Source organism: Cyrtonyx montezumae, unplaced genomic scaffold (assembly GCF_038088225.1).
Source record: "Cyrtonyx montezumae isolate F1298 unplaced genomic scaffold, pur_monq_1.0 scaffold_6, whole genome shotgun sequence".
NCBI classification, from domain to species: domain Eukaryota; kingdom Metazoa; phylum Chordata; class Aves; order Galliformes; family Odontophoridae; genus Cyrtonyx; species Cyrtonyx montezumae.
In genome coordinates, this window is record NW_027072067.1 from 19,073,389 (window position 1) to 19,087,554 (window position 14,166).

The window sequence follows — 14,166 nt, forward strand, 5'->3', positions numbered from 1 at the left end:
ACGGACATTATTGCCTTATTATCATTCCCTGCACACACTAGTTTCCGTCGGTACAGAATTCTAACAATTTTCTGCACGAATTATAACCAATATATACACACACACAAGTTCTGTTCCATCTAATCAGATATTTCACTGCTACTTTTCCACCAAGTGGAAGATTCTGAAGAGTATATTTTAGGCACTGAGTAGAGCTTCAGTGAGATGACACTTAGAATCACTTTTAGACTGTGATCCTTTTTGAGTCTAGCTCTGTAAACACAAGCCTGGCCTTTACTAGGCCTGTATGAAAACAAGTTATTTCCATACTTAAAAGTCAATAAAACATTTCGCAAGAATTTTACAATACTGTAAGAAGTCCTGTTCCATATTCGCAAGCAAAAGGCTGCACTTAAAAAAAAAAAAAAAAAGAAAAAACAACCACCCCCCCCAATAAAAACAAACAAACGAAAGAAAAAACAACTCAAGGGAAACTTATTTAAATAACAAGTTAATGAGATTAGTCTGTGATTGCTTCCCACTCAGTGGCAAACTCAGAAACACCACTGATTTCCTAACGTAACACATGTGGATTATGAGGGACAGAATTTATGATGCAGCTTAACTGCAAACTAGATGATGAGTTTAAAATTTTCTTAAGCTTACAGCTCTACCATGTCTGCTGTTCTACCTTCATTATGCTAGATTGGCCTGAAAACTCCATCACCATAAGAAGCTGAAAAATGGATCATGAAAGCTGAAAAAAGTGAACATGGATCTTATAAAAAATGGTCTCTACTCTGTTTTCCTTATCTGTGTCTCCTGTGGTTGCTGGCAAGGAGCACCTTAACTGTTGGCAGAAAGAATTTCTGTCAGTTCTGCATCTTTAGAACATCTACCTTATACTGATGAACAGGCAAAGAAAAGAAAAACATTTATTTGAATGAACTAAAATAGTTTTGCTGCCAGATAACACCTGAAATATAGTGCAAAGGAGTCCTATTCCACTGGAGAATATGGGTTTATGTGGCAGTGATTGCTTTCAGTGGCTCATTCACATGCTGAACCTTTGACTCATTTTTCTGACAGCCCTTGAGCAGCATATGGGAAAGAAGTGCTGTATCATTTATCACAACTATTTTAGCATTTACAGTTAGCATTCAAATATGCAATGTTTAAGCTGAAGGATCTACTATTTGCTGTCCAAATTTCCACATTTCCAGCTGTTATGCTCAGAATCAAATTAATGTACAGTTAGAGAAAGTGCATTTTCATTAATAGCAAAAGGTCTGATATACATTGGTTGTAACTAATGCAAGGCAGTCAGTCATGCTGCTGATGCTAAACAAAGAGAAGCTTTTATGATTCTGATATAACCTAAACTATGGAACTGCTTCACTATATAAACCCTAGATATGAGTTGCACTGTGGTAACTTCATTTACACACACTACTATTTTATCCTAGGTAAAATATTGTTAGAAGGCCAAGGAATAGAAGAGAATCATAGAATCATAGGGGTTGGAAGGGACTTCAAGAAATCGAGTCCAACCCCCCTGCCAAAGCAGGTTCCCTACACCAGGTCACACAGATAGATATTTGCAAAATAAATATTTGCAAAGTAAGGCAATGATGGAGATGTACTGAGGATTATTATGTGGCCATGCATTTTTTAGTTACTGTAGTTTATTTGTAACCAGAGCTCCATGGTATTTACTGTTTTGATCTACAAATGCATACACTTTGAGTTTTACTTCATACGACCCTCCTGTTTTATTTTGTTTTCCTGGCTTTATTTTGTTCCTTGAACTTTGGTCACATCATGAGTAGGAAAAACGGGGAAAACAACTTTTTGCACTGAAAATGTACCCTTTTACTTGAAAAACTGAAGTGAAAGTGATCTTTGTCATGAAAAGCTATCAGGTGTGTATTCATATTGCAAAAAGAAAATCCTATGTCTAGCTTTTGTGATCAGGAATATTTCATTTCTTTTTTTAACACTGCCTACTTAGTTGCTTCAATGATTTTTACAAAATACTGGAAGAAAATGAAACTTTTTTTGCAATAAAATTCATCACAAGTTCAACGTATACCACTTTTGGAACAATAACATAATGCCATAAAATTTACAATTTCAACAAAACCAGCCACAAAGTTTTCCAAGGTAGGTACTTCTTTTGCTGTTCATAAAGCCACTATTTTTAATTCTTCTACCTTCAGAACAGAGAATTTGCACCAGATGCGCCAACATAATCACACTAAGTCATATTGCAATGCAACAACTAGTACAAAGTCTTGCATTACAATTGACTTATGGTTCAGAATGTGGCCTTCCACTACATTAAAAGTACAACAATATAGCAAAGACTAAGAGAAAAGTGCAATATTACAGACCTCTGCACATATACTGGACTCTGTTACACCCTTTAGAGAACATGAATGTTCTGGTACAGTCACCATTACTAGACCTTAATGCATACAGAAGCTGAAATTACACAGCCTTTGTAGTCACGTAATATATCATAATAAGCTACAAAAATGTGATTCTCCTCATGAGAATGAAGTACACCAGATCAGAACCTTTTATTACATCAGAAGCTTTATGTAGACCTGCCTCAGTTCTTTGCAATAGTTCAGACTTAAAAAAACAACTAAATAAGTGTCGCTATGGGAAGAAGAAAAAGTGCTGAATTTCCCATTAGATTTTTGTCACATAAAATTATGCAAATGGAAAACATCTCTACCATACAAATAATTAAACTAGTCGATGCATCTAATATGCCAGGACCAGATGAAGGTATTAACCGTCATGACTTTTAAGAAGCAAAACACTGTTTAAAATGTTTCATGTCAATAATAATAAATTATACTAAACTAAAAGCAATGCTAGTAGGTACAAAAAAAGCACTGATGACTAATCACTTTGGGCTATTAAAAAAGTCACTTTATATCAATCATTAACTGCAATCATGCATAAAATTGTAAATCCCAACTACATTTTCCCAACTACATTTTCAAACTGAGCCACAAACTGAAAGCACTGCAAAACTGGGAGTGCTTTGACTAATAAGGGGGCAGATAAAATTATGAGATCTTTATAACATACTTTTGTGCATGACCAGAGATTCTCAGTCTTCCAGGTTTTGCTGGACGATGAGAGTGTGCAGGAGTACAGACAGAAGAAGCAAATTTTTAGATATACAGAGCATTCTAAAAGAACATCTCCATTTTAAAACAAGTATTCTTCCAGTTAATGACTGATAATTCTCCACAATCAAAAGGCTTCCTATTAGAATAACGTTTACCATAAATGTTGAGCTGAATAGAAACTTTAAGGAACCTGAATAATTCACCATTACTGTAAAAACATTTTTTCTCCTTATTTTGGTAATTTCTGTAGCATGTAAGAGTCACTGTGATCAAATCATGCTGTTAATAACAAATGCACTAATTTAACAGTATAGATCCTCATAATGTGGATACCCAGGAATCCACATTACTATTTAATACATAATGCAACAGCAAGTGACCTTTTGTGGAAGAAATGATTGTCTCCTGTAGCATTCTACATTTTCACAGAAATCACTAGCATTTTTACTAAGGATATATGCAATTTTTTCATCCTTCCTACTCACAAGCAGGATGCTGATATTATCGCTTTGATAAGAAGTGCTTACAAAGTGCTAGTATTATATCCCAGCAATTATTAGACATTAATTCCAAGGATATTTTTAAATCTACCTACACTGTTCATTTTTACTTTTAAAGTAATCTTATTAAATTGTAAAATTCTATTTTTAACCACTGACAATTTCTCAGTACAAAGAATGTGAAAACTAAGTTCAATAACCTACAGCCTTTTGAATGAAAGGCATCAAAGGTACTCCTTATGGCAGAAAAGGTCCCATAGCAGCTCTTTTAATAGCTGCTTCAATCTTGTCAATATTAGCAAACAGACAAAGAGAAATCTGATAGGAAACAGGTAACAAGTTGGAAATATTTGTACATACCAAATGCTATTCTTTTAACTTCTTAATTGTATATTTTTATGAAAATTACTTTGATCCTTCAAACTGTGTTGCTCCCACTATGCAGATGTGCCAGTTATTTGACCATTATATTCTGCTGTTTCCATTTTGAGAATGTACGGGATTATGCTGTCAATTGGAACACTTCCAATGAGACCAGTAAAAAATAGTTCCTCAGTAATGCTAGAGCTCATCAGCCTAAGTGCTGGCAGGCGAACTAGAATCCGGGCTAGCCTGAAAAAGAAGTTCAGCAAATTATAAATACATAAATTTCAAGTTAAAAATACTGCGTGGCTAAAAGGCTGGATCTGCTATTTTTATTACGATAACTGATGAATGGGAGTAAAGAGGCAATTAAAACTAGTTCAGCTACCATAAAGAGAACTATTACTTTTCTATCCTGCAAGTGAAATGAAAAGTATCCATCTTCTTAGTGGTTCTTTGGTGAACAGGACATATTATTGCCCTTTGTAAATGTAAACATGTACGTATATATATACAACATTCTCCTGGTCTGATTCTGAAATTCTCAGCTCTGGAAGTACTGCATAATTCAGGACAACGTTAAGATGAGTAACATTCCTACTTACTAAGGCACTGACAGTTGAACAATTTTAAGAGTCAAATGATTATTTAAAATTGAAACCAGAAACAGTATAGTCCCCAGTTGCCTAGCAACTTAATGACAAGCCACACAGCAATAAGGGGGGATGCATATGTACAAATGAAATTAGAGAATCTGGTTTCTGATGAGAAAATTAATTTGGAGGGGTGTGCTGCTATTTATACATACTTCCAAATGGTGTGCTTTTTGTCTACTAGGATTTTAACAAACAGTCATGGAAGTGTGAAATTTCAAATCTTAGGCAGCACTGAACACAGACCATTGGAATGCTTCACTGTCTACACAGAAAATACATAAAGACTATTGAAATAATAGACCACATCTTGCAAACATTATGGGAAAACTGAAAAGATTTGTGAAACAGTGCTATTTTGTGAAAATGATAGCACTTGTGTTTCTATTTCAATTTGTGCTAGCATTCAGTTGCTCAGAAGTAATCAGATTTGTACTCTAGATTTATCCGTGTATGAACATGGAGCTATAAATGGAAAATTAAAATACAAAATAGGATTTTGGAAATGAAACTCTGATCTTCACTTGAGAGCCTATTACTAAGAAAATTAAGTATATGTAATAAATTCAGGTATTTCTCCTTACGGCAGAAGTCCACCTCTCATTCACAAAATCAGAATAACTGAACTGTATATGGAAGAACAATGCTGGATCTGAGGATATTTCTGAAGCAGAAATCCAATTTCAATTGCACTTAACTGGGAATCCTAAAGCTCCACACAGTGCCTTCTCTACAGAATCAGTTCAGAGACCATTTTCTGAGTTGGGAGAAGCTCTTTTAGTTTCACCCCCACCCCCTCCCTTCAAGTTACACAACCCTCAGAACTTGCTTAAGTGATCACATGATTATTATATTTATGGGTTTTTTTTAAACACTGAAATGACTCTCACAGTAAAATAAAGTCCTTCAAACACAGTCCTTCCAGTACTAAAAAGCAGGTTAAATATCAGAAGGGATACAGACTTTTTACATGGTCTGACTGTGAAAGGAAAGGGGGAACAGTTTTAAAGTAAAAAGGGAAATTTAGATCAGATGTTAGGGGCAAATTCTTTACTCAGAGAGTAGTGAGGGGTCCTGGCACTACTGCCCAGAGATGCAGTGGTTGTCTCATCCCTGGATAGGGCTCCGGTCACCCTGAGCTGGTGGGGGCAACCAGTCCACAGCAAGTGGTTGGAACTAAATGTCTTTTAAGGTCTATTCCAACCTAAGCCATTGTGTGATTGTACAGTTACTAGATAGAATTGTCCTTGTAGTATTGGGAAAGATCTTGGTGACATTTAAAAATAAAACAATTTCAATGGAGATAACTGGAAGTTATTTAGTCCAAGGCAAGTAATGAACAGAAACAGCTAATAGCTGACAAGAGCAAATCAGGCACTTTCAAAGACAAGTCCTTGGACATATAAAAAAAAATAAAGAAATAAACAAAGGTGAAGCAGGAAGTGAAAATTTCTTAGAACATTAAGAGATGGTTACTGTTTTCCACATATAAACCTTAATCTTTCAAGACTTCCAAACTAACAGTATTTTTCTGCACCTGTATCTTGACAAACAGTTAAAAGGACAATCATTACCTTTTATTATCTCAAAGCCTCCTTGAAAAAGGAGGCAGACTGAGTTAAATAACTTGAGACTTCTAATATAGAAAATAAGTACGTCAACTTTTGTAAGTACAGAAATGAAGTTTCTCAACCCCAACACAACACCAGACAACAAAAAAAGAAGACAAGAGGTAACAATTTTAAACTGAAAAAGGTGGGCTTAGATACAAGATTTTTTTCTACTATGCGTGTGGTGAAACACAAGCACAGGCTGTCCAGAGAAGCTGTGGATGCCTCAGTGCTGGAGGTGTTCAAGATCAGGCTGGATAGGTCTTTGGGCAACCCAACCCAGTGGGAAGGAGATTGGAACTAGACAGACTCTAGAGTCCCTTCCAACTCGTGATTTAAACAAACAAACAAAACGAACAAAAAACCCAACCCAAACAAAAAAAAAAACAAGAACAAACAAACAAAAAACAACAACAAACAAAAAAACCAAACAACACAAAAGAAAACCCACACACAAAACCCAAGCCTTGCTTAGAAAAAAGACCCACAGTTTTTGCTTCACTCTATCCTTAAACGACCCTGCTTCTTTTGTGAACAAGGCTCTGGCTGTTTCACCTCAATTGTCAAGAAGAACAGATGTCAGAAAGGGAATCATGATGCCATTTTGTACTTTTGTCAGCTACAGGTCACAAAATTGTTTTGGGTACCACAGATAATAAATACCTATAAGTATCTTCTGGATAGGTTTTTTGTACATAGTCCTGCAATTCCATCTGTGCCTTCTCCTGGAATTTTTCTATTTGGGTTGTACTGTTCAGACCAGGGTGATCTAAAGAAACAAAACATTTCTATATGTCAACTGTTTCCCTATACATTGCAAAGTACACATACTTACATGATTTAAACACTGTATTGTGACTTTTATCATGTTAACTGAATAAATTGAAACCATTCAATTGAACATTTGTTTTCTGGCTTCAGACATGGCATACTCACTTTTCTCTCCATTGCTGGCTGTATCCACAAGAAAGCAGGAAAATATTAATCTCGCAGTTATATACTAGGCAATGACATTCCCAGTTCATGTTTCTAACGCTTCTTTGCAAAATGCATTTTCCACTGTAATTTTAATAATCTAAGCAGACTGAGTAATATCTATTCTTTTCTTGACAGATTGACTTCTTGATCTTGAAATTGCATCATGTTTTAATTCCACTTGGCTCTGTACCTCAGAGAGGATCACATGATCAGAAAAACTGGAAATAATACAGATTTGATTATGTCCCAATATTTTCACCATTGGTGAAAACGGCACAGAATTATATTGAGTTTGGAAAGTTTTTTGTTCCTCAGACTTGCATAAAAGCCCTAATAAATCTACATCTAATAATTCAATCTACAGGAAATTTCCAAAAGCAATTTCAGGACACCAGTATCTTCTAATTGAAATGTTGTTGTTTTTTTTTTTTAATTACAAAGAGAAAAATAATATCGATGCAAAAACCAAAAATAACTATCAAGAAAAAACAACAAAACATTAACAAAAGAATGCAGTCTGATAACAAGATACTCCTTTTCGTGGTACTTTCTTAAAATCAAAAGTGGTAAATTATTTACTTGAATTTAAGATATTTACTTTTCAGGGCAAGAACTTCCCTTTCACTCATTCTGTCAGCAGTTTTAAATTAACCTTCCAGCATCCTAGGAACATTTCTCTACCTTGGCTGAAAAAACTGTCACTTCCCCTTTCTTTAATATCCTTCTTTGTAATTTCAGAAAATTTATAGTGTCTTCTTTAAGGAACTCCTCACCTCATAAATACTACTGATCGTGCTTTATGTATCTGCTGTCATTTTGGTAACATTCCGAAGACAGCTGGCTTGCATTTAATTCTGAATATTTGGTGGAAGCTTCATACATAAAATACAGCAGTGCTTCTGCTCATATTTCACCATTCCTCTTACAAGTGCCATAAAAATACTAACACTGAAGTAAATTTCTTTTTGTCATTTTGAGAATGTATTTCTTTTAACACTTCCTGCTATTTGCTTCACTAATACTGCTTGGTAACTTATTATCATCCGAAGATAACTGAAGTCTAGTTTCCTGAACTGGGTTTGCAAGAAATACCTGATAGGTTGGAGCTGTAAATAACACAAATTTGTTGGTCCAAAGTTACTTTTAAAATATGTATTGTTTGTGATAAATTATAGATCATTCATTTTATCTACATCTTAACAGAACAGTATTGTCTCAAGACATTAGCCTCATTAAAAGATTAGATTAACATATGAATGCTTATTATTTAAACAAATACTGTTACTAATTCCTTACCAGGGCTAAAGAGGACAATAGCTTTAAGGTAGGCATATTCATATCCATCAATATCAATCTTGGCCATGCTGTTACAGAACTCCTGAAGTTTCCAGATGTGTTCCATGACTTGCTTTATTCTGTCTCCAGAAAGCTTATCTACAATAAGATATTTTTTCATGTGAGCTCAAGTACATCCAATATATTAAACAGCATTCCCTTTATTAAACAGGTGACATATCGAAGAATTTTATGTCATTTTGTTCCACTCACAAAAAAGTAAAATTTCTTCTGACAGGCTCCTGCCAATACCAGGTAAAGTGAATACAGGTAAGCCAACAGTCAAATACAGAAAGAAGAGTTGAACTCACCCAGCTGGCGAAGGGGATCTCTGGCTATGCAACACTCCTTCTCAGGAAGCAGCCTAGATCCAAGGGATGTTCTCTATGCAGTGTCTGACCCTTGTAAGGGCTCTATGTGGCTCCACTTCTGGTCACGTGGAGAACACACATTTTGTCTGTACTCCCTGGGCCAGCTACACCCTTTCACCAGGTGCTCAATCACTAGTTCAAGCTCTGACCTACCAGTTCCCCTACGCATTTGGTATTTTAAAACCACTAAATGTGCAAGAATGGTGGCTTTTTCCCCTGGATCCTGGGGGAACAATTCTGCTACTAACTAGAAAAGGGTTTGTGAGAAATGTTACTCAAATTCCACTTTGTGACCCTGTACATAATTTTTATGCATACATAAAAATTACATAGTGAACACGTACCTTCCTGTATGCTGTTCTGAAGATGGTTGACAATAGCTGCTAGGATAGTTGACAGACTCATCACTTGTGCACACTGTGCCAGGCCTAAGGTAAACAGCTCATTCCAGCAGGCACGCACAAGGCTTGTGTTACACTCCTGGCTAAGAACAACACAAAGTAAGCAGTAGCTAGTTTTCTTATCAGGTTGGTATTACTCTCTATATAAATTTTAATAATTAGTAACAGGGGTTAGTGTATTCCAACCACCTTATTAAAATGGCTTATATTAGCATATTACAAGCATTCCAAAAACCAAAAAGCAGTAATAGACTGACTACATAAAACCATACAGGTTATCTGTAAAATGGTGCTCACCAATTCTTTACCAAGATATATTTCTACAAATTAAATGCTTGCTTTCAATTTAGGTTAAGCTTCTGTAACAATAGTATCAGATATTGTAGTTACCCCTTCCTCTGCCACCATCTATATTAGTCTTCAAAAAATAAAATATTCTATAGCCTTCACATATTTTAAATAATTAAGTAACAATTAAACAATTCACTCATTTAAAAATTCAAAAAATTTGAAAAACATTGAGGTCAGTGCTTTAAATAACTGGAATGCAAACCATTCAATGGAATAATGTCTATTTACCCAAGTGCTTGAAATGCAGGTATGGATCTAGCCCAGTGCATAGATAAGAAAAGTAGCCGTGATGCTGATTCACAGATGTAGTGTACATTAAGATATTCTGGCATTGGACTGGGCATTGTGAGCTGCAAAATGTAGAGTACAATACGTACAGTTAAGGTATAAAATAGTTTCCATTATCAATGAAGTAACCACTGAAAACAATAAATCTACTCTCACTGTCTGTCATAAACAATTGTGTGACACAATACTGTCAAAGTAAAACTATACTAAATAAGTCACTACTACTTGGCAAGCAATCCAAAATGGGGATGGGAAATAGAAATAACCTGAGAGAGCTCTCAAATGTTTCATTCTGGATTGTTTTGATTTTTATGTAATAACTAATCTTTATACTTCTATTTCTTTGCTTGCTGCATTGCTAACATCATGGCACTAGGAAAACATTTTCTAGAACTCTTTTTAAAAAGTAAAATAAAACTTAACGTAGGGAAATGGTAGACTATGAATCTACAAAGAAAACACCATTAATAGGAACAAGCAAGTTATGATTAAACTAGATTGAGTACCATTATTTCAATAATGATCTTTGTAACAGTTTGAACAGTGCAATCTGATAACAGTGACTGTTATTGTAATTGTTACTGTAATTGTTTCTACCGTAATTTTCATCAGTGTGTTCTTGTTTGAGTAGTGTAAATGAAGCAATATAAAAAGACACTGTTGTCTCTTGTTATATACAGAAACCTTTTAGATAAAAGTTCTATTATTACCTAGAACTTTAAATGAACTAAGCAAGACATAATACTATATGGATGATATGGAAGGTGATTATCAACAGTAGTGCAAAGTGAAATGTCTTATGAAAAAAAGCATGGCTACATTTTAGATAGAGCACGCAAGAATGAAAACAGTATTAGATTCTTTCAAATACCAGGTGTTATTCTAGATCATTATATTTAATTTTGCTAAAGAAAGCATAGTAAACTCATATTTTGGACTACATCTTTAATAGTTTAGTAAGACATGTCAAGAAACATACCTTAAAAGTAACATGCGTATCAGTAAGTAAGGGTCCTTCCACTTCAATGATCGGTGTCGACTGATCCCTACTGATCACATGAATATTCCCTCCTCCTGTAGGATCCATCCCATCTGCTGAGTTAGAAGCTGCTGTACTATCTGTGGTATTGAGTGCTTTAGCCAAAGTATCAAATGCCCTGCAATAAAGAGTGACAGTGAAAGAGTGTTTCCTCACACTCAGAAATTTTCAGAGCTGTTAAATAAAACAAAATAAGGCATTTCCACTCAGAAGTTAACACAAATAGGAACTGTTTACCCTAAGACACGAGGCCAGATTTTTCATTACAGCCTGGCTCTTCTATATTGTTTGGATATTACACTGGGAATGCCCAATACACAGCCAATTAAAAAAAAATCCTTGTAAGGAGAGGAACTTTCTACTACACTGTGAATCATGCTTTTAATTACTTTATACTAATATTTGTACCAGTAAATGGGATTTTTACACTCATCATTCACTACCTGCTTCTTCTTACCTTGGAAATTTGTAATACATTATGTGAAATCCTCACAAATACCACATGCTGTCTGGAGAATTTCCTGTAGACCCTGTCATTACTAACCAATTTCTTGAAACAGTGGAGAACGCCGCATTCACCTACAGGACAATGTACCTCAATTTCCTTCTATTAACGACAGTGCCTTAGAAATCTTACGGCAGTAATATAAGGAAGATTAGTTCCCGTACTTCATACTCAAACTGTAGCTGGGCCATTGCAGAAATAAGGCTGTGTAAATTCCCTTTTTAAGGATGACTGAACTTAGGTTTAGAATCAGAATTTTGTGCTCCATTTTAATAGAAAGGAATAATATAATGGTATTTGATACTGTTGTTCTGCCACTATTTTTGTGGAGAAGTTGGGGGATTCTTTTGTTTCTTAAGCAAAAAAATATGACTACAAGGATTAAAAAAAATCAGAATCTGCTGTGACAAATGTTTTAAGGTTTCAGTTAATAGACTTAAGAGCTTAAAGCTCCTCTTAAAAATCTGTACACTTCTGAGGCCGAGTATTTTTCTTATTTCACTGTACTGCCAACTTAAGTTTTCCTTCCAAAAACAAATAATAATAATAATAATAATAATAAAAATCAATATCCCCTCCCCTCCAACAAAAACACTATTACCTCATCTCTAAATCTCCAGATTGTGTTGGTTTTCCTCATTTAATAAAGCCTTCGAATTCCTTCCAAACATTAAATAAAAAATGTTTATTCATCTTACTTTATCCACAATTATCCTATTTTAACCAACGGGTATTTTGGCAGCACAATCTTACAGGAAAATCATACAGATCCCCAAGGAAAAGAGCTAAGGGCAGCAAACACTTCACAGGAGAAGCTTCCATACAACAAGCCTATCAAACAAAGCAGTATCAAAGTATTACTATTCTCAGTTCTTCTGAAGGCCACAAGCCGGTCATTTATTCATGCACTGAAAGAGGCTACCTACAGGACTGGTGGAATCCTCATCCCTTGAGATATTTAAGAGATGTATGGATGCAGCACTAAGGGATGTGGTTTAGTGAAGGAACCTGGTAGGTGAGATTGATGGATGGACTCATTCAAGGACCCTTCCATTCTGTAATTCTATTCTATTCTTATTTTTCTTAGTATGAAATCTGCTTTAGCCTCAGACCGCTATCTTATAACACATGACACAGTTCTTCACAAATGGAATACAGATTGAGACAACAGCCAAGCCTGGATTTCCAAATAATTGTTTTTTTGCATTTTGAAGAACTGGGCAACTTCTATTGTATTTGGTATCACAGCAACAAATTACTTCAATGAATGAGTGTTAAGTATGTGCTATACAGAATACAAAATGCAAAATGAAGATGCATACCGTGAAATCTCACTGGCTGATTGCTCTTCTTGATGAATTTCAGAAGTATCTCCATTATTTAATGAGTCACTGAGATTAGCAAGAGATGTTACAACATTTGCTAGTGTTCCTAAAGCACCCTGGCTTGTCTCAGCCTAAAAAGGGAGAACCATATAAGTGGATCAGAATTACAGATGCTACACCATACATAACTTTATTACTGTTTTTAATCCTTTAGTTCTTTTTACCCTTATATACTTTTCCATTTCTCAATCACCTGAAGAAAGTACAATGGCTCACATGTGATTAACAATGACTTTTAAAGCCTAACTCACAATCTCTGTTGACATATTGTACAGGGAATAAGCTATGGTGTAAACAAGTGTTAAAAGAAATCATTTCTCTGTTGAGACTTATTTTACCGGCATTCCTATGTATTTTCAAACTTACCTCAACCTTCCCTTCAAGTGCAAGAATGATTTCTGTTTAAGTACATAGCTAAGATAGTCTGTATATATCCATATGTTCAGAACATAACTGAAAGAATTAATACCTTGGAGTCAGCAGCTAGGAGGATGGTACCGTCATCCCTGATCAAAGGCTGTTGAATATTCACAAGCATTCCTGGATCAAGAAGACCTGCAGACCTGATGAAAACCATAAGCCACGTGACAGTTAATGGTACCTAACATCCATAGGAAGAACATCAGAACAAGAAAAAATAATCAGTTTTTAAATGTACAATTTCATGAAACTAACGATTTATTCACTGGGACACTGGTACTTATGATATAGTTTCCGAAAAGCAGCTGGAAACACAGGAACACATTCTCCTTTCCTGTGCATAACCAGTGACAGATTCCTAAACAGATATCCTCCTCATTTGTTTTTGATATTGTTTCTTTCTATTTTATGAAAGCTCTGAAGAAGCCACACAGCAGATCTAAAGTAAAGCCTTAGACTTCCTAAGGCATACTTTTCCATTCAAAGTTAGATAATGGACAGCAATAACTGAAGTTCTGTTAATGAAATTTATTTCACTTTGCAAAATAGTTGTGTAATCAAGGTTTATATAAAATCTCAGCTGTCTTTTCTACTGCTGCTTTTTAATCATGCATCCTTTCACTCCAGTCTATTTAAAGGACACAGTGTAAAGCCTCTGCAGCCAGTAAGTTTGATTTACAGCCACAATACTGCTGGGCCTGCGTAGCCCAATATAAATGAATGATGCAGGGCACATTCAGGACTTGTTGAACCTTAGAGTCTGACATTAACATTTTGAACTACCTCAGGAAGCAAATTATTGTGCCTTCCACTAATCTGCGTCTTATATAAATAATACA

The 14,166-nt window shown here is 35.2% G+C and overlaps 1 protein-coding gene across 4 annotated transcripts in view; it reads right to left on the bottom strand.

Annotated features, from left to right (window-relative positions):
• Positions 1-2,984: 2,984 nt before the first annotated feature.
• NR2C2 (nuclear receptor subfamily 2 group C member 2) overlaps positions 2,985-14,166 on the bottom strand; it is a 31,824-nt gene continuing 20,642 nt past the window's right edge. For all 4 annotated transcript variants that reach the window (XM_065749312.1, XM_065749313.1, XM_065749314.1 and 1 more), the window contains 8 exons: positions 13,377-13,470; positions 12,845-12,978; positions 10,958-11,135; positions 9,919-10,040; positions 9,283-9,422; positions 8,529-8,666; positions 6,918-7,023; positions 2,985-4,240 (listed from right to left, as the gene is read on the bottom strand). In XM_065749312.1, the coding sequence (XP_065605384.1) occupies positions 4,066-4,240; positions 6,918-7,023; positions 8,529-8,666; positions 9,283-9,422; positions 9,919-10,040; positions 10,958-11,135; positions 12,845-12,978; positions 13,377-13,470 (1,087 nt within the window). In that variant the 3' untranslated portion in view covers positions 2,985-4,065. The remainder of the gene's footprint in view (positions 4,241-6,917; positions 7,024-8,528; positions 8,667-9,282; positions 9,423-9,918; positions 10,041-10,957; positions 11,136-12,844; positions 12,979-13,376; positions 13,471-14,166) is intronic.